This window comes from Giraffa tippelskirchi, chromosome 3 (genome assembly GCF_054371585.1).
Source record: "Giraffa tippelskirchi isolate mGirTip1 chromosome 3, T2T-mGirTip1v1.2.pri, whole genome shotgun sequence".
NCBI lineage: Eukaryota > Metazoa > Chordata > Mammalia > Artiodactyla > Giraffidae > Giraffa > Giraffa tippelskirchi.
This window is the reverse complement of record NC_137277.1, coordinates 98349920-98370376: the sequence shown is the minus strand read 5'-3', so window position 1 is coordinate 98370376 and position 20457 is coordinate 98349920. Positions and strand designations below refer to the sequence as shown.

The 20457-nt window shown below is 40.6% G+C and overlaps 1 protein-coding gene across 4 annotated transcripts in view; it reads right to left on the bottom strand.

The window, feature by feature from the left end:
- Nucleotides 1-20457, bottom strand: part of LOC145542919 (CD302 antigen) — a 121308-nt gene that overhangs the window by 91086 nt on the left and 9765 nt on the right. For all 4 annotated transcript variants that reach the window (XM_081582787.1, XM_081582788.1, XM_081582789.1 and 1 more), the window contains exons 3-8: nucleotides 18946-19116; nucleotides 15307-15471; nucleotides 7108-7218; nucleotides 5731-5871; nucleotides 3129-3323; nucleotides 2028-2185 (exon numbers count right to left, since the gene is read on the bottom strand). In XM_081582787.1, coding sequence (XP_081438913.1) covers nucleotides 2028-2185; nucleotides 3129-3323; nucleotides 5731-5871; nucleotides 7108-7218; nucleotides 15307-15471; nucleotides 18946-19116 — 941 coding nt within the window. The remainder of the gene's footprint in view (nucleotides 1-2027; nucleotides 2186-3128; nucleotides 3324-5730; nucleotides 5872-7107; nucleotides 7219-15306; nucleotides 15472-18945; nucleotides 19117-20457) is intronic.

Genomic DNA, 20457 nt, shown 5'->3' with positions numbered 1-20457 from the left:
AGAGGAACCAGAGATCAAATTGCCAATATCTGCTGGATCATCTAAAAAGCAAGAGAGTTCCAGAAAAACATCTACTTTTGCTTCATTGACTACACCAAAGCCTTTGACTGTGTGGATCATAACAAACTGTGGAAAATTTTTAAGAGATGGGAATACTAGATCACCTGACCTGTCTCCTGAGAAATCTGTATGCAGGTCAGGAAGCAACAGTTAGAACTGGACATGGAACAACAGATTGGTTCCAAATCGGGAAAGGAGTACATCAAGGCTGTATATTGTCACCCTGCTTATTTAACTTATATGCAGAGTACATCATGAGAAACGCTGGGCTGGAAGAAAACACAAGCTGGAATCAAGAATGCCGGGAGAAATGTCAATAACCTCAGATACGCAGATGACACCACCCTTATGGCAGAAAGCAAAGAAGAAATAGAGTCTATTTCTATAGAAAAGAGAAAGAGAAGAGCGAGAAAGTTGGCTTAAAACTCAGCATTCAGAAAACTAAGATCATGGCATCTGGTCCCATCACTTCATGGCAAACAGTTGGGGAAACAATGGAAATAGTGAGAAACTTTATTTTGGGGGGCTCCAAAATTGCTGCAAATGGTGACTGCAGCCATGAAATTAAAAGATGCTTGCTCCTTGGAAGAAAGCTATGACCAACCTAGACAGCATATTAAAAAGCAGAGACATTATTTTACCAACAAAGGTCCATCTAGTCAAGGTTATGGTTTTTCCAGTAGTCATGTATGGATGTGAGAGTTGTACTATAAAGCAAGCTGAGCGCCAAAGAACTGATGCTTTTGAACTGTGGTGTTGGAGAAGACTCTTGAGAGTACCTTGGACTGCAAGGAGATCCAATCAGTCCATCCTAAAGGAAATCAGCCCTGAATGTTCATTGGAAGGACTGATGTTGAAGCTGAAACTCCAATACTTTGGCCACCTGATGTGAAGAACCGACTCATGGAAAAGTCCCCAATGCTGGGAAAGATTGAAGGTGGGAGGAGAAGGGGACGACAGAGGATGAGATGGTTGGATGGCATCACTGATGCAATGGATATGAGTCTGAGTAGGCTCTGGGAGTTGGTGACGGACAGGGAAGCCTGGCATGCTGCAGTCCATGGGGTCGCAAAGAGTTGGACACGACTGAGCAGCTGAACTGAACTGAAAAACATCTTCACTAGTGAAACACTTCTAAACAGCCCTACAATTTATTGCTTCCACTTAAGTTTCTCTAAAAGTTTGGGTGATACAATCAGCCTCCTAAACAGTTAGGAGTTCACAGGAAAGTGCTACAAACAAAAATATAGAGACACTTGTGTCCCTTCGGCTCAAGATTGCTTATCTTGTACATGAGACAGGGTGCTCACGGCTGGTGCACTGGGATGACCCTGAGGGATGGGATGGGGAGGGACGGGGGAGGGAGAGTCAGGATAGGGAACACATGTACACAGATGGCTGATTCATGTGAATGTATGGCAAAAACTACCACAATATTGTAAAGTAATTAGCCTCCAATTAAAATAAATTTTAAAAAAAGATTGCTTATCCTGGACTCTTAACTGAAGCATGCTCAATAAACATTCACGAATTCTATAGCAGTAAGATGTTTATTGGGCCTAATTTTTAATAAAACCATTTTTTCACTTCTCAAAGTAGGACTAGTATAACACTTGACCTGAACACAAGACAGTGGGATTTTCCAGGTTACACTGTGGCTACCTGCTAAATATTACTGAGAGAAAGCAGCTTCTCAGAGACCATTTGATGCAAGAATCTCAGCTCCAAAGAGATTCTCTTGATCTCTTTCACACCAGGGCAGATACTCTCAGACAGGAATTAGATTGCTTCTTTAGTAATTGCTTTATTTACCTTTTCTCAGCAATTACTAGAAAGATAATCTACAGTGCAATTACCTTTTATTTTCTTTCCTAGCTTAAATACAAATATTCCAATGAAAGTCACCTTATTATAAGATTATCAGGTATAACAGTAAGGATATAAATAAATTCAAGGAGGTTTCCTACCTTTCCTAAATAGGAAACGCAGTTGGGAGTCTTATTATAGGGAACATGTGGCTCATTCTCTTCCCAGTAAGTTAGAGTAACTTCAGTACCATCTGACCACTGAAATAGGGCTGGTGTATTTATATTCCTAAGGCCTGTCCACATTTCCTCTTTGGCATCTAAAAGAAAAATGTTTGTTTGGTTACTCAGTCACATACTTCCACATGGAAACTACTGCTGACTTTTACATTCTGATAAGGGGTGTTAGCAGCCTTGATGGTATTTCTTTTTCTTTTAATTCAGAAAATGGTATTCTTAATTAGCTTGTAAAAATATGGATATGTTAGGCTGGCCTGATGACGAGGGCTTTTCAGGTCACTTATGCAGGCAGGGTACATAGGCGGAACAGCTAGCTGTACTACGATCTGTAGGCTGGGTGTTCCTGATACCTGGTTTAGATAAACCCTGCTTTACGAGAAATAATGAAATTCTACTAACACAATCATAGATATTCCAGCTAGAATAAGAATATTGTCCATCACTGAATGACTGTACTGCTTTGCCAGGTAAAACAACTGGCACCATGCTGGCACAGAACATAGGTATCTGAAAGTGAAAAGTGAAAGTGAAGTCACTCAGTTGTGCTATTACTATGGGTGAATCCTAGGAGGAAATCTTAATACTGGCTTTCTGGTGTTTTGTTCATTTTTTAGCTTCCAAATAATTATAAAAGTGAAGTAATCATCACTTAAGTGTTGGGAGGAATTTAAATAGCATTTAGCTTATGAGAAGAGGGAAATTATTCAGTCGATGGTTGTACTGTCAGGTTGGCAGCAGCTTGCTACATGCAGCTATTTAAAATCGTAAATCAATTAAAATGAAATGAAAGCAAAAATTCAATTCTCCAGTCACTCTGGCTACATTTCTAGGGTTCAAAAGCCACAAGTGGCTGGTGGTTATTGCATGACAGCACAAATTTTCTGCCAGTTCCCTCACGGCAGAAAATTCTATTGGATAATGCAGGATCAAACTGTAAGCTCTTCATTCTCTCTAAGAGTTTGAAAACAGGGATACTTTAAAATGTTTTAAGCCTCTTTTTAAGAGGATATCTTAAAAACTTACCCCCATTATGAAGTTTTGTGACAACTACCTCCACATCTGCTAAAGAATGAATGCTGATGAGGTCACTGCTGAAGGTTTGGCATGTCGTATGTGCCTTATCCCAGGAATCACTTTCATTGACCAGCAGATAGCAAAAGCCATCATTTGGCACCCAGTCTGCAGCATCACAGTGGGTATCTGAGTATGTCCACACATCTGGAGGAAAAGAAGATATTTATATTCCAGTAAAGATACATCTATTTTGAATCAATAACATTGCAAATTCTTCTTTCCTGAATCATAAGGCTTCTGGAAAACTGAAGAACAGGATTTTAGATGGTACAGTGACATGAATTTATGCAGTGCACAGCATCGTAAGAGTGACTGCAGGGATTCAGACAATAATGTGACTGTAGAGTGATACAAATTTGCTACATGGCTGGCTATAGACTATTTATACAGGGATTTCCCTGAGTCCTAGCGGACAGAAGAAAAGTGTGGGGTAAGTCAGTAGTTGACAAATCTCTTCCTGGGTATGGGATTTGTGATGTTCCCCTCCAGTCTCTGCCTTTGAGAGATTATAAAGTTAAGGTTCCTTTTCAGGTATGGTCAGCTTAGCGAGGGAATGTACATTCGTGCTCATGGCTGAACAAACAAGCAGAGATTTAAGGAACATAATAAGACATTTATTCACTTCACATCCAAGAAATGGCATCAGTGGAGGGAAAGGGCAAAGAGCATGTCTGGACCTCTACTTTCCTGCCCTCTACTAGTCCTACAGGCCTCATGCAATGAGGGATTCTTTGTTTTGACTATAATAAAATTTAGTCAAGCGATGGTCAAAAAAATTAGAGAAAAAGAGTGAGGTATAAACCATAAAGAATACGTCTACCCCTCTTAACAGAACTAGAAAGTAGTTCAGCTATACAGGCTTCACAGATTTGGACCATTTGGAATGCCTGTTATAAGAAAACACATCTTAAAAATGTGGACAGTGTGTTTTTTACTAAAGGATAAAATCAGGTTCAGCTTCTCACACTTTTAAAATAACTCAGTTAACTTTAAGGTTCTGAAATAGAACTCACTATTATATTTTACAATTATAATAAAGGAACAGAGGGAAAAACACTCACAATTGAACTTAAAATAATTATTTTCATATTATAGTCTTTGTCTCTATGAATATATATTTTTACAAGATTACAATGATAAGTAAGCATATGATTTTGTTCTGCTCTTTGTATTTTCCTGCTGGCACAGTTATTTTAATAAATGCATTTGTTCAATCATGTGGAAACATCATGATTTACTCAATAATTGCTACCAAAGGATATTTATTTGATCTATAATCAGTCACCCTGGTTTATTTTCATTTGTGCTGTCTTTTCTGCTATGCCTTTTGTTGTATGGACTAAATTTGGTTTGAATCAACTTGGAAAATGACTGTTCATTTTCCTCTATTATTTTTTAATCTTAAAAAAACAGCTTTATGCTCCTATTTGGATGATAAGAAATTTTATGCTTTATTCTCTTCCCTCAACATTCTTTAAAGCACAAGACAATTTAAAACCTCTTCTCCCAGTTTTAAGTATTCAATGAGGATTTAATCAAATACCGGGTATACGGTGGGCCTCAAGCAAGACAATAAGGATATTTCTCTCCTTCATTCTTCTGAACACTTCTCAAATTTTTCTGGACCTTGGAAGTTTCAGCTGTCCTGTGTCTCTCTTACTCCCAAACTCCCTGGGAAAAAACACCTCTGCGCACATATTTTGTCCATCTACACCTCTCCTTTCTATCTCATTTGTCAGAATCAGCCTGGTAAAGCAGAGAAGCGGGTGGGCATTGTGGGGCAATTCCTGTGTCCATCAATTTTCACTCCCCATAGGGGCAGGTCATATGTAAGACCTCTCCTTAGAGTGTGGCTCTCAAACTTAAGAGTGTATCAGAATCACCTGGAAGGCTTTTTTTCTTTCTCAAAGTAACTTTTTTTTTTTCAATCCAGAGTCTTAAAAAACAATTATTTATGTATTTGGCTGTGGCAGGTCTTAGTTGCAGTACATGGGATCTTCATTGGGTAATGCAGGATCTTTTGTTGGAGTGCACAGACTCTCTAGTTGTGGTGTGTGGGCTTAGCTGCTCCATGGCGTGTGCAATCTCAATTCCCCAACCAAGGATCGAAACTGTGTCTCCTGCATTGGGAAGCAGATTCTTAACCACCCGACCACCAGGGAAGCCCCTGGAAGCATAGGTCGCGGGTCCCCATCCTCAGAGTATCTCATTTAGTAAATATGGGGTACGTCCTAAGAATCTGCATTTCTAACAGGTACAGGTGAAGCTGATGCTCTTGGTCTGTGGAACCACTGCTCCAGAGAAAGAACAGCCACCTGTGAAGAGAACTATATTTCCTATCTAGAATATCTCTTCCTTCTTATGGGCATAGAGCAAACTAAAGTTTTATTCATGTATAGTTTATAATATCTAACCACAGGGTCAACATCAAATACCTTCCTGCATTGGCAGTAGCAGGTGAAGGAAAGGGGGAAACAGGTATCTGAAATGGATTTGCTTGACTTCACAAAACTAACTTTGCGACTTTTGTCGGAGGAAGTGAGAAAGGTACCTGTCACCTCCACTGTGCTATTTAACAGTTTCTCACAGACGTAGGGCAGTCGAGCCTCGCAGGAAAAACTCTGCCACAGACCCGAATCGGCATCCATTCTTGCACAGCTTGATCTGCCAATGGTAGGTGTCATCAGCACATCTGAAATGGCAAGATTTTCAGAGTTAAAAGAACAAGGTTAGGGCAAGGGTGGTGGTCAGAAAAAATAATTTGCATTCTTAACTTTATTTATTGGAACTCACGAAATAGTTAAAACTTTTAACTACATTGAGATGTATAAGCTGCAATGGACAATCATGTGTTTAACTATGTCTTCTTAAATACAGGACACAGGAGTGGAAATACTCTGATATGTTGTAGTTAATTTAAAAAACGAATCCAAAAACCAAACCTCTGCCCCTAACCAATATGCCTGTCATATCCTGTGGTCAGTAGTTCTTAATTTGCTACCCTATCCAATAAAAATGCTAATTTATGATTCTGCTATGCCTTTAAGGCTTTAAGATTAAAGTATCTTTAAAGATTCTACTTACTGAGATAATAGAGAATTTATTTACAAAGAAAATTCTATTAACTGAAATGCCAGTGTATTGGTATTTTATTGCACTTTTCTCGTTTTTATTATATGTATGTAGAATACTTTGGTATTGAAGTTAGTGTTAACTTTTACATTCAATATTTATCAGAAGGCTATGATTTTATTTTTTAAAAAGATATCTAAACCTTTTTTGGGGAGGGGGAAGACCTTTTGGCTAACTAGGATTTTGTTTTATTCACTACAAAATTTTCTTAAGGATATTTATTTGTATATGAAAATATAACCATTATGTTGTCAGTACTTGGGCGCTGCAATGGAAGACCTCAAGAGTTTGAGAATGAGGAATTCTTTCCACTGGATGGTATCACCAACTCAATGGACATGAGTTTGAGCAAGCTCCAGGAGTAGGTGACGGACAGGAAAGCCTGGTGTCCTGCAGTCCATGGAGTCTCAAAGAGTCAGACACGACTAAGCAACTGAACTAATATTTCTATATCAGAAATATATCTAGTATTTCCATATTAGAGTTAAGTTGCAGATGAAATGCAATATGGGTCAGTCATGGACATGTCAAGTCCTCTCAGGGACACAGAAAGGTTCCTGGGCCATGGAGTGGGGCTCTTTCTGCTCCTACCTAAAAATGCAGGGTCATGCTAAAAATTAGGGACAAATGCTCAGTTGCCAATGGTGGGAGTCAACTTGGCTATAATGGAATCACAATAAAGAAGGGTTTAGGAAAAAAAAATTCTTCTGAGAGTTTGAAATTTGTACAAGCTCCCAGGGAGTGGGAAGCTCTTTTTTGAAGTTTATGCTTTGTAAATAAAAGAGCAAGCAGTTACCTGGGTCCCAGTTGAGAAAGTTTAACGGCCTGTGGTCTGACCATTCCCAGCCTCTAGCAGAGTATAGCTGATTTAGACCAATCCAGAAAATTCTCACAATGCCTTCTTTTTCTGTAAGAATTACACAGGTTTAAAAAGTGACAAAATTATGTGTTATTAATAATCCAGACTTAACTTTATACTACTAGCAAAAACATCTGCCAGTCTTGATTATAAGGCAGGAGCCCTGAAGGAGACTGTGTATCCAACAAAGGCAAGTGATGCTGACAGGCAACAAAACTTCTATCTAATGAGAAACCCAAAGGCTGCTAAGTTAATTCAATTCAGCTTCTCCATTAGCTTGTCCAGTTCTTCCACGGTTGTATGGGTCCATGTGTGTTGAAAAAAAATGAGAATGAAGATTCTGGGAAGAAGATGGTAGGAACAGAGGACCAATTATCACTCCAGTAAGAAATAAATATGAGGTTAACAGTGAAATATAAAGATACACTGTGCTTTCCAGTAGCTTCACTGTGAAAGATAGAAGCAGGGGTTCAGGATCTAGGGGAAAAAATTTAATGGTAGACGTTTAAACAAGTTTATAGCCTATTTGGGAAGAGTCAATAGAGTTTTGATAAAAATATAAGAGAAGAAACAGTTGATGAGGTTACAAACAGCTTGGAGGAAGTAGTTAACTTTGAACCAGGTGGAGAAATAACAGCATAGATAGAAAAAAATTGTAAGTGTGATAGTGAGAAACTAAAGGTTGACCTCACTTTTCTCAAGGAGATAGATAAGGATACTCTCTCTACTAAGGAAGGAGAGGTGGATGTTTGAGTAGATGGCTTGAAGAGAATGCTGAAGGGAACTCTGGATTTTTCCTTTTCTTTCACCTTGTTAGTATAAGCAAAGCTGTCAGCACTGGTACAGCAAGACCTTGAGGAATTAATCTAATGTGCATCTTTCTTTATTAGTACATGTGATTGATTTTCCAGCATTCCTAAAGCAGTCCTGGAAACTATGACATATATGGTACTCCAGATTCAACCATACCTGACATTCAGAATTTCTTTCATTCATTCATTTCTAACCAGGAATAGGGGACCAACCCTTCTCATCTATCCCAAGTTCAATGTCCTCTTTTACATGAAACCTTTTCAGATATCCCCAGCAGGTATTCTGAATAACCGTACTGCTTCCTTTGAATAATCCTATTGTTCACCTGCACACAAAAAGTAACCATTTACAATGGAACAAAATGATGTTTGGAGGGTGTCAGGCTCCTGTTTACTTCATTACTGTGTTCTATTTGTGATCTGTATTGATGATGACTTATGCCTTATTCCTCACTAGAATCGTAAGATTTTAAAATTGTGACTATGCTGATATCAGTGCTCAAAAGTTTTTGTGTGTCTTATGCTGAGTGGAAGGAGAAAGCAATGGCACCCCACTCCAGTACTCTTGCCTGGGAAATCCCATGGATGGAGGAGCCTGGTAGGCTGCAGTCCATGGGGTCGCTAAGAGTCGGACACGACTGAGCGAATTCACTTTCACTTTTCCCTTTCATGCACTGGAGAAGGAAATGGCAACCCACTCCAGTATTCTTGCCTGGAGAATCCCAGGGACGGCGGAGCCTGGTGGGCTGCCGTCTATGGGGTCGCACAGAGTCGGACACGACTGAAGCGACTTAGCAGCAGCAGCATGCTGAGTGGATGTGATAAATTTGAAAGGCTCTGGTTGGGCAAATGCAAGGGTAGGGATTTCTTCCATGGTTTGGGATTTCTTACATGGTCTGCACAATTTGGAGCTGGACTTTTTTCCTTCATCTAGTCCAAGCAAGGAATGCTGTGATGCATTTGGAGGAATGTTTGGTAGAAAGAAAAGAAAGTGAAGTCGCTCAGTCATGTCTGACTCTTTGCGACCCCATGGACTGTAGCCTGCCAGGCTTCTCCATCCATGGGATTTTCCAGCCAAGAATATTGGAGAGGGTTGCCATTTCCTTCTCCAGGGTATCTTCCTGGCCCAGGGATCGAACTCAGGTCTCCCACACTGCAGGAAGACTCTTTACTGTCTGAGCCATCAGGGAAGTGGATGTGGACAAATTTGAGATTCTATCTCTGCCTGTCTTTGCCATCAACAAATAGATGATTACTAGCTTAAGTCCCTATGTCTAATCAAATGCGCAAGTCCACTGAGCTAGATATTCCTGACCATCCCAACACCCCCTTTCAGACATGACTCTGTATTTCTATTCCTCTCCCCACAATGAGAAACTGTAGGGCCTGATAATGGTCATGCATCTGAGAGGAACATCAGAAAGGCCACAGCCAGCAGGGGCCCTGACCTAGACATGTCTTAGCCTCGGGCCAACTATCAAGGGAGTTCAAAGCGAGCAATCCCTCAGGCAAGAGACAAATTAGGAAGAATAGAAATGTGCTGTGTCTGCTCTGGGGATTGTAGGTCCTCCTTTGTAGCTCTGGGATGAATCTACGGTTAGAGGTCCCTGAGAAGGACAGAGCCATAGGACATCCGACTCCCAAACAAAATCTAGTGAATATGAGGAAACTGAATCCCCCGCACTGGTAGGCCCCTTGTATTAGTAAAATAAGATCAAAATAAACTAATTAGGTGCAGGGCAGGCACAGAGAAGAAGAATGCTCTTTTAGACTGTGTGGGATTTATCTTCAAGAAGGGTAATCCTACTTTATTTCTGTCAGCAAATTCCCTAGTCCCATCCAACCACTAGCTACAAAACCCAGAGGTCATTTAGGAATAACATTCCCCACTATCTTTGTGTCTGTACAACTCTTATTTCCCTGACTAGATCAAGCACTTTGATCACAAATTTCTGATTCACTTTTGTGTATGTGTTGTGTGTTCAGTTGCTCAGTCATGTCTGACTCTGTGACTCCATGGACTATAGCCTGCCAGGCTCCTCTGTCCATGGAATTTTCCAGGCAAGAATACTGGAGCAGGTTGCCATTCCCTTCTCCAGGGGATCGTCCCAATCCAGGGATGAAACCCACATCTCTTGTGTCTCCTGCATTGGCACGCAGGTTCTTTACCACTGGCGCCACCTGGGAAGCCCTTTTATGGGCCTCACTATTGCCAGTCCACTGTTTACACCTGCTAGTTTTCAGGGAAGGGACACAATATTAACAGAAATTTCAAGAAATGCTCCAGATTTGGTTACTTGGAGTTTCAGATGTCAAAGTACAGCTTTCTTAGGTCTTAGGAAATCAGCAATCATAATTAGGCATATTGAGCACTCACAGTGAAAGAGAAGCTTGGAAAATTAGAAAGGACTGCATATCTAAGCGGAGAAGGCAATGGCAACCCACTCCAGTACTCTTGCCTGGGAATCCCCATGGATGGAGGAGCCTGGTAGGCTGCAGTCCATGGGGTCACGAAGAGTCGGACGCGACTGAGCGACTTCACTTTCATGCATTGGAGAAGGAAATGGCAACCCACTCCAGTGTTCTTGCCTGGAGAGTCCCGGGGATGGGAGAGCCTGGTGGGCTGCCGTCTTTGGGGTCGCACAGAGTCAGGCACGACTGCAGCGACTTAGCAGCAGCAGCATATCTAAGATTACTGATAAGCAAAATCTTGTGGGGAGTGTGTGGCCAGGGACAGCAGACAACTGAATTCATTAACTCATTATCTCTCTTTTACTTGTTATTAAAGAAAATTGATGCATAAAGAAATCCTGCAACATTTATTCCTTCAAATGCACCATCAGACTGTTTGGACTGGTGTTGACAGTCACACTGACAACTTTTTCCCTCACAGAAGCCATTACCTTCCAAATGTCAGTATTCTGGGAGACAAATTTATTGGCACTTTTAATTCTCAACAGTATTTTTCATAAGTTTTCAGCGGGGTCTGGAGTAGAATTCCATTGCCTAACAGTAGCCAAAATTATGTTTCTTTGACAGATTTCCATTCAAGAGATCTGATTATTCAAGTTCTGAATAACACAAGAAAAGGTTAAAAGAATAAGAAAGAGGTGTGAATAAAGCTAAGCCAAAAACCATGACAGAAGAACACAAGACTTTTTTTTGTGGTTACACTGGTTTATAACATAAGTTTCATGGTGTTCAGTTCAGTTCAGTTGCTCAGTCGTGTCTGACTCTTTGCGACCCCATGAATCGCAGCACCCCAGGCCTCCCTGTCCATTACCAACTCCCAGAGTCCACCCAAACCCATGTCCATCGAATCGGTGATGCCATCCAACCATCTCATCCTCTGTTGTCCCCTTCTCCTCCTGCCCCCAATCCTACCCAGCATTAGAGTCTTTTCCAATGAGTCAACCCTTCGCATGAGGTGGCCAAAGTATTGGAGTTTCAGCTTCAACATCAGACCTTCCAATGAACACCCAGGATTGATCTCTTTCAGGATGGATTGATTGGATCTCCTTGCAGTCCAAGGGACTCTCAACAGTCTTCTCCAACACCACAGTTCAAAAGCATCAATTCTTCGGCGCTCAACCCTCTTCACCGTCCAACTCTCATATCCATACATGACCACTGGAAAAACCATAGCCTTGACTAGACAGACCTTTGTTGGCAAAGTAATGTCTCTGCTTTTAAATATGCTATCTAGGTTGGTCATAACCTTCCTTCCAAGGAGTAAGCGTCTTTTAATTTCATGGCTTCAGTCACCATCAGCAGTGATTTTGGAGCCCAAAAAAATAAAGTTTGACACTGTTTCCACTGTTTCCCCATCTATTTCCCATGAAGTGATGGGACCAGATGCCATGATCTTAGTTTTCTGAACGTTGAGCTTTAAGCCAACTTTTTTACTCTCCTCTTTCACTTTCATCAAGAGGCTCTTTAGTTCTTCTTCACTTTCTGCCATAAGGGTGGTGTCATCTGCATATCTGAGGTTATTGATATTTCTCCCGGCAATCTTGATTCCAGCTTGTGTTTCTTCTGCTCACCATCAAATTTTAGTTTCTATCTGTCGCTATATAGTTGACTTCTTTTAGCCATTTCACCCACTTCTCTTCCTGCTTCTCATCTTATAACCATTATTCTGTTCTCTATCTATGTTTTTGCTTTGCTTGTTTATGTATTCATTTATTTAAATATGTCACATGAGTGAACCCATACAGTACTTGTCCTTATATGTCTGACTATTTTCACACAACACAACACTCTCAAGTTCTCTCCATGATGTTTTTCATAGAAATAGAACAAAATTTTATACAAACAAGATTCATATGGAACAACAAAAGACCCCAAATAACCAAAGCAATTTTGAGGAAAAAAACAAAGCTGAAGGTAACCACTCCCTGATTTCAAATTATATCATAAAGCTAGAGTAATTAAAACAGTATAGTATTGGCAGGAAAAACAGACACACAGATCAAAAGAACATAATTGAGAGCTCAGAAATAAAGCCATGCATATATGGCAACTGACTTATAACAAAGAACATACAATGGAGAAAGGATAGTCCTTTCAATAAATGGTATTGGGAAAACCGGACACTGCCATGTGCAAAAGAATGAAACTAGACCACTGTCTTGTACCATATTAAACAATCAGCTCAAAATGGATTCAAAATTTGAATCTATAACCTGAAACGATAAAACTCCTAGAAGAAGACACAGGCAGTATGTTCTCTGACATCAGTCTTGTTTCTGGATATATTTCCTTAGGCAAAAGAAGCAAAAGCACAAGTAAACAAACTTGCCTATATAAAACCAGAAAGCTTCTGCACAGCAAAGGAAACTATCAACACAACAAAAGAACCTATCAATGTGAGAAGATATTTGCATATCATTTATCCTATAAGGGGTTAATATTCAAAATATGCCAAAGCCTTTAACTGTGTGGATCACAATAAACTGTGGAAAATTCTTCAAGAGATGGGAATACCAGACCACCTGAGTTGTCTCTTGAGAAACCTGTATGCAGAACAGGAAGCAACAGTTAGAACTGGACATGGAACAACAGACTGGTTCCAAACAGGAAAAGGAGTACATCAAGGCTGTATATTGTCACCTTGCTTATTTAACTTATATGCAGAGTACATCATGAGAAACACTTGGCTGAAAGAAGCACAAGTTGGAATCAAGATTGCCGGGAGAAATATCAATAACCTCAGATATGCAGATGACACCACCCTTATGGCAGAAAGTGAAGAGGAACTAAAGAGCCTCTTGATGAAAGTGAAAGAAGAGTGAAAAAGTTGGCTTAAAGCTCAATATTCAGAAAACTAAGATCATGGCATCCGGTCCCATCACTTCATGGGAAATAGATGGGGAAACAGTGGAAACAGTGTCAGACTTTATTTTTTTGGGCTCCAAAATCACTGCTGATGGTGATTGAAGCCATGAAATTAAAAGAGGCTTACTCCTTGGGAGGAAAATTATGACCAACCTAGACAGCATATTAAAAAGCAGAGACATTACTTTGCCAATAAAGGTTCATCTAGTCAAGGCTATGGTTTTTCCAGCAGTCATGTATGGATGTGAGAGTTGGACGGTGAAGAAAGCTGAGCGCAGAAGAATTGATGCTTTTGAATTGTGGTGTTGGAGAAGACTGTTGAGAGTCCCTTGGACTGCAAGGAGATCCAACCAGTCCATCCTAAAGGAGATCAGTCCTGGGTGTTCATTGGAAGGACTGATGTTGAAGCTGAAACTCTAATACTTTGGCCACCTCATGCGAAGAGCTGACTCATTGGAAAAGACCCTGATGCTGGGAAGGATTAGGGGCAGGAGGAGAAAGGGACGACAGAGGATGAGATGGCTGGATGGCATCACTGACTCAGTGGACATGGGTTTGGGTAGACTCTGGGAGTTGGTGATGGACAGGGAGACCTGGCGTGCTGCGATTCATGGAGTCGCAAAGAGTCAGACATGACTGAGTGACTGAACTGACTGATTCAAAATATACAAAGAGCTCATATATTTCAAAAACAAAAAACCAAACAACCCAATTTAAAAATGGGTATAGGATCTGAATTGACATTGTTACAAAGAAGACATATAGATGGCCGACAAACATGAAAGATATTTGACATCACTAGTTATTAGGGAAGTGCAAATGAAAAGTACAGTGAGATATCACCCCATGCCTGTTATCAAATGGGCAAGAAACAAAAAATGTTGGAGAAGATGTAGAGAAAAGGAACGCCTCATACATTGTGGGTGGGAATGTAAAAGTCCAGTAGGTTTTTAATGATGAAAACAAAGAAAGTTATGTAAAAGGAGTAAGTACTAGAGTAAAGAATTAAGGGTTCTGGAGCTATATATGTGATTCCAATTCTGATACTTCATAGCTCTGGGATGTTGGGTGTATTATTTCTAAACATTGTTTTCTAATCTGTAAGTGGGGATAAAACTACTTGTCTTATGGGATTGTAATGATGATTAATTTATAGTTGTCCCCTGAAAAACATGGGTTTGAACCATGCTGGTTCACTTACATGCCGACTCTTTTCACTAAATACTTGCTACAGAACTATACAACCTACAGTTTGTTGAATCCATGGATGTGGAACTGCATTCGTTTATTCAAATGTCAAGTTTTTTACTGAGGTGATCTACTTCGACTCAACAATCTTCTCCACTCTCCTCAAATTCTCTACTGTTCAATGTTCAAAGTGTTTAATGTTCACCTTTTTTCAGATCCTTTCATTTAGGCTTCAGTTAGCAGTTTAATCTTGTTACCTCACCTCGTTTTCTGAATATTAACCTCTCTTGGTCTTTATCATGAGATGCACTTTCAATGGATAGAATAGGATTATATTCAGTATTTTTGGCTCAGAGGTTAAAGTGTCTGCCTGCAATGCAGGAGACTCGGGTTCAATCCCTGGGTCAGGAAGATCCCCTGAAGAAGGAAATGGCACCCCACTCCAGTATTCTTGCCTAGAGAATCCCATGGATAGAGGAGCCTGGTAGGCTACAGTCCACGGGGTCGCAAAGAGTCAGACACGACTGAGCGACCTCACTCACTCACTCACTCTTGGTGTTAAATCCCAGGAAAAGACAGAGAAATATAGAAGAAAACAACATACCTAGACATGAAAATAGAAGTCAGCACCTTTACCATCTCAGCAATTTGCTCTACCATAAGCAACTTAAACCTACCTTTCTTTTTCTTTTTCTTTTTTTATTGAAGGATAATTGTTTTACATAATTTTGTTATTTTCTGTCAAACTTCAACATGAATCAGCCATAGGTATATATATATCCCCTCTCTTTAAACCTACCTTTAAGATAAGTTAACTCAGCAGCATTGTTGATGCTCAGTAAGTCAGCTCCTTGATTCTGACATGAAATGTAAGCTTCTTTCCAAGAAAGAGTTGCCTGAATATTAAATTGGTAGCAACTTCCAATCTCCTCATTCTTTTCCCAATTATCTTCACAGCCACTTTCTGTTGATAAAAAGATATGTCAGTGATCATAAAATAAGGGCATAATGTTGTCTATTACTTAGAGTACTTACAGATACTGCCATTCAATTTGCATACTCTTAAGATATGCTAAGATTGAGGCTGTCATTGTTCTACTAGACAACATTTTGATTCTTTGGTTAGATGAAAAAACCAAACTCACAGGACAGGAAATGACTTAGACTAGTTAAAGCTTCCATGCTGCTTCTAGCTTCTACTCTCCTTTTATATAACCTCATTGATTATAATGTCACATTTTAGCCCACGCCTACCCTCTGCCTAAAAACAAGGAGTCTTCAACTGTGTTCAACCCCTCAGCTCACTTGAAGATGGTATCAGACTAAAGAGGGGTTCGCCCATGTTCTGCAGTGAAACCACTGAATGTGTTTGCATGTGTGTGTGTTTAGACAATGCTTAAGTGCCTAAGATTTAATGCGTAGTGATACCTTATTTGGGACGACAGAGGATGAGATGGTTGGATGGCATCACCGACTCAATGGACATGGGTTTGGGTAGACTCCAGCAGTTGGTGATGGACAGAGAGGCCTGGCGTGCTGCAGTTCATGGGGTCGCAAAGAGTGGGACACGACTGAGCGACTGAACTGAACTGATACCTTATTTGCGAAACTCAGTCTAGTTTCTCCTTATATTTTAAAAGATGATTTAATATATGACTAATATTATATAACTAACATTATATATGCACTATATGTCTATATGTACACATGTGTGCATGTGTGTGTGTGCTCAGTCATGTCTGCCTCTTTGTGACCCCCATGGACTGTAGCCCACGAGGCTCCTCTACCTATGGAATTTTCCAGGCAAGAATACTAGAGTAGGTTGCCATTTCCTGCTCCAGGGGATCTTCCCAACCCAGCAATCAAACCCATGTCTCCTGTGTCTCCTGCACTGGCAGGCATATTCTTTACCACTAGCGCCACCTGCGAAGACTATATATGTATATATAAATATACATGTACAATGTGAACATCATTTTTCTTCAACAAATGTCTAAAGAACATGCATAATTTCAGATAAAGAACCTTCAAGCTCTTACCAGGACAGATATGTAGGTCTTGATACAACTAGTTCAAAAATATACTCAGGGCCTCCATGCGCAACCAACAAGAAGGAAAAACCAACAGAGCTTACGTTAAGTGTATCCCTGGCTTCACGTGGGTTCTTCCAAAGGGTCTCCCATAACCAGTTATACTTATGGACCCTCAAGCTGGAAGGTCCCTTAGAGATCATTTTGTGTAATGTCTTCATTTCACAGATAGGAACAAGGATCTAGGGTCATTAGCAGCAGAGCTATAACCAGAGTACTGTTGTCTAACTTTGGTGTTGTTGATCTTCTGAATGGCATACACTGCTTCTTCAGCCACTTCTGAATGTCCTAAACCATAATAGAGGTGGTTGTGACATTTGGTAAAAACAAAGTAGGTGGATTTGCAAGTGCATTACCTAACGGTTCTTTTTTATCACTAAGCCAAAACACTCGTAAATCTGGAAGATTTCAGCAGGATGGCAATGTATTATTTGCTATAAAATACAATCTCTATGGTTTAGCAGGCCTCAGATTTGAGAAACTCACAATCTCACTTCTGTAGAAAGGGAGGTACATGAATACCCTGACAATCCCCTCTTTCATCCAAAGTAGGCTAAAGGCACCAAGACACACATCAGTCAAGGCAACAAGGTAGAATGGGATGGATGGGGAATGAACAAGGTGGAACACACTGGGAAATGAAGGCCAGAATCCTGGGAGATCTACCAGGCTCCACACAGATACGGTCTGACACTGACAGGCTATTTCATCAATCACCTGAGAAATGACGGTTTGTTCTGAATAACGTCTAAGCCTCTCCACAATCCCTAAAGTTTCTGATCCAGACTCTGTGCTATGCTAAGTCATTTCAGTCACGTCCAACTCTTTGCAACCCTAAGAACTGTAGACCAAAAGGCTCCTCTGTCCACAATTCTCCAGACAAGAATACTGGAATGGGTGCCCTCCTCCAAGGGATCTTTCTGACCCAGGGATTGAACCTGTGTCTCCTATGGCTCCTGCATTGCAGGCGGATTCTTTACCACTGAGCCACTGGGGAAGCCCATAATCCAGACTATAGTAAGATTGAAATAAAATTGATGCCTGGTTGACCGAACCCAGCTTGTCATCAATTACAAGTGGAGTAAATGTTGGCTTTTTATCTTTCAGTAAGTTCTAAGTGTTGAAAAGCCTTTGCCTCTACCTAAAAAAGTAATTCTTAAAGTGTGGTCCCCAGACCATCATCAACATCATCTGGGAACTCACTAAACTGCAAAGTTTTGGATACCATCCAAAATCTACCAAATTACAATTTCTGGAGGTTGGCCCCAGAAATCTGTATTGTAACAAACTCTCCAAATAATTCTGTTGCAACCTGAAGTTTGAGAATGATTGGCTTGACATAATCTCTTCAAGTTGCTTAGGACTCTACATTTTGAAGCTCAGCTTCTCTTAAGGAGAGATCAGCATTACTAATTTCATCAGAATGGCTACTGAATAAGGCAGGATAATGTAGTTGTTTGAGGCAAGGACTCCAGAGCTGAATTTGAATCCTAGCTCTGAAATTTATTATCTATGTAACCTTAGGCAATTGATTTAACTCTCCTGTGCCTCGCTTTGCTCATCTGTAATAAGGGGACATGGGCTTCTCAGATGGCTCGGTGGTAAAGAATTCACCTGCCAATGCAGAAGAGCCAAGTTCCACCCCTGGGTTGGGAATATCAACTGAAGAAGGAAAAGCAACCTACTCCAATATTCTTGCCTAGGAAATCCCATGAACAGAGGAGCCTGTAGGGCTACAGTCTATGGGGTCACAAAAGAGTCTGACAGGACTTAGCGACTAAACAACAACAACAAAATGAGGATAAATAATAGCACCTACCTTATAGAACTGTGTATGGAGTAAATGAGTTAATAAAGGTTGAGTACTTAGAATAGCACCTGATACTTGGCAGGGCCAAGAGCTAACTATTGCTACAATAAATAACCATTACTTATTACTGGAGCTTTTTCCTTTCTATTTACTGTTGATGCTTTTAACTTATTGCCCATTAAAAAATATTTCTTAATTTTGAAACTGCTCTATTAAGGCCAACAGCAATTTCCTGACTGCTTCTGACAGCAGCCAGGAAGTGGCCTGGTCCTCTTCTTGAAGTGTCTGTGGTACAGAAGACTTCCTCATCATCTACCTTCAGTGACAGCATCCTGTTTTGGTTCTCTTCCTGGCTCACTTCTGAAAGTAAGTTCTCAGCTACACACGACTTCCCTGTCTTTCCTCAAATATACAGTCCTTCTCTAGGATATCTGTTGCTGTCATTTTTGAGTAATCATGGACTCTTCCCTCTCTCCTTTGCCACATAGGAACAGTATCCTTTTCTTTCCACCTACAAAGTTCACCAGCCCATACATACCTGGTTGTAAGCAGATGCCCCACTTCTGATTATATTCGTAATTTAAGGTGGTTGCACACCATGGCCCACTGCGATCTCCATCAAAAATGCACTCATGATGCCAGGTCCCATTAACTAAGAAGGGAAATTCACAAGGTCTCCCAAAAGAGTTCCCATCTCTAGTATAGATCTCTGTGGGGTGGGGAGAAAGTAGAGGAAAGAAGAGTTAAAAACTGGATAATCAGCTTTAGTTAACTACCTTCTAAAACTGTTTTGAAAGATGTTTTCATACTTATGAGAACACAGTATCTAGGTGGGCTGCACCATGTGGCAATTCAGAGCATGGATGCTGGCTCCCTCACTGACCAACTGTGTGGCTGTGGGCAAGCTCTCCAACCTCTATCAGTCTCAGTTTCTGCATTTGAAAATTAGGAATAATGATATTGGCTCATAGGGTTGTTCATGAGATTCAGTGAGATGACCAGGTAAAGCTTCATTTATTGTGATATGATGAGGAGCTGCTAAAGGATCTGGCTTTATCACATAAGGATAAACTGACTACTCTGAATGGCAGAGAATGTCACCAAAAGGGGTGTCTGCTTGAGATGAAACCTACATTCTATTTTCTTTAGTAAGAGTGAGGCCAGCAAAATACCTTGGAATCACTGAGGCTGGGTGTGGGTTTTGAAACCAACTGTGGAGTTAGAGAGATGCACAAATAGCTCCATTGTTACAGACTGGTGGTAGAATCAAAGCTGAGGGTTTTGAGGAAGTAGGAGAAAGGGCTGATGAGTTTTTCAGCAGTCTCTTGGAGAGGGACTGCTAAGCCGCTTCAATCGTGTCCGACTCTGTGCGACCCCATAGACAGCAGCCCACCAGGCTCCGCCGTCCCTGGGATTCTCCAGGCAAGAACACTGGAGTGGGTTGCCATTTCCTTCTCCAGTGCATGAAAGGGAAAAGTGAAAGTGAAGTCGCTCAGTCGTGTCCGACTCTTAGCGACCCCATGGACTGCAGCCTACGAGGCTCCTCCGTCCATGGGATTTTCCAGGCAAGAGTACTGGAGAGGGACAGGATGTGGTAATTCAGGTTATGAAAGAAGAACCAGAGTCAGCAGGGCAGTCAGGGAACCAGTCGGTGCCCAGCAAGGTAGCAGAACTAGCCTTTCTTGTTAACAATTTTTCCCTGGTACATGGAGAGAAACTGAAAAATGATTCCAACCTCAAATATACCTGGAAATGCTAGAAGAAGTGCTAAATACTTATGTTGGTAGCAATTCCTTTGGAGAGGTGTCTTATAGAACAGCTAACCCTATAACTATTTCGGTCACCTTTTTCCAGAGCCTTAATTTGTTTAAAACCATGGTTGTTATCAGATCAAATAATGACTATTATAAGTAAACCATAATAATCAGATTTTATCATCATTTACCATGCCAGTTGGGTCCCTCAAAATGTCTCATAGATTTGCTTAAAAGGGTGCTTAAGACAGAATTTGATTCCACATTCTTTATTATTCTCAACTGCTTGTTTAACT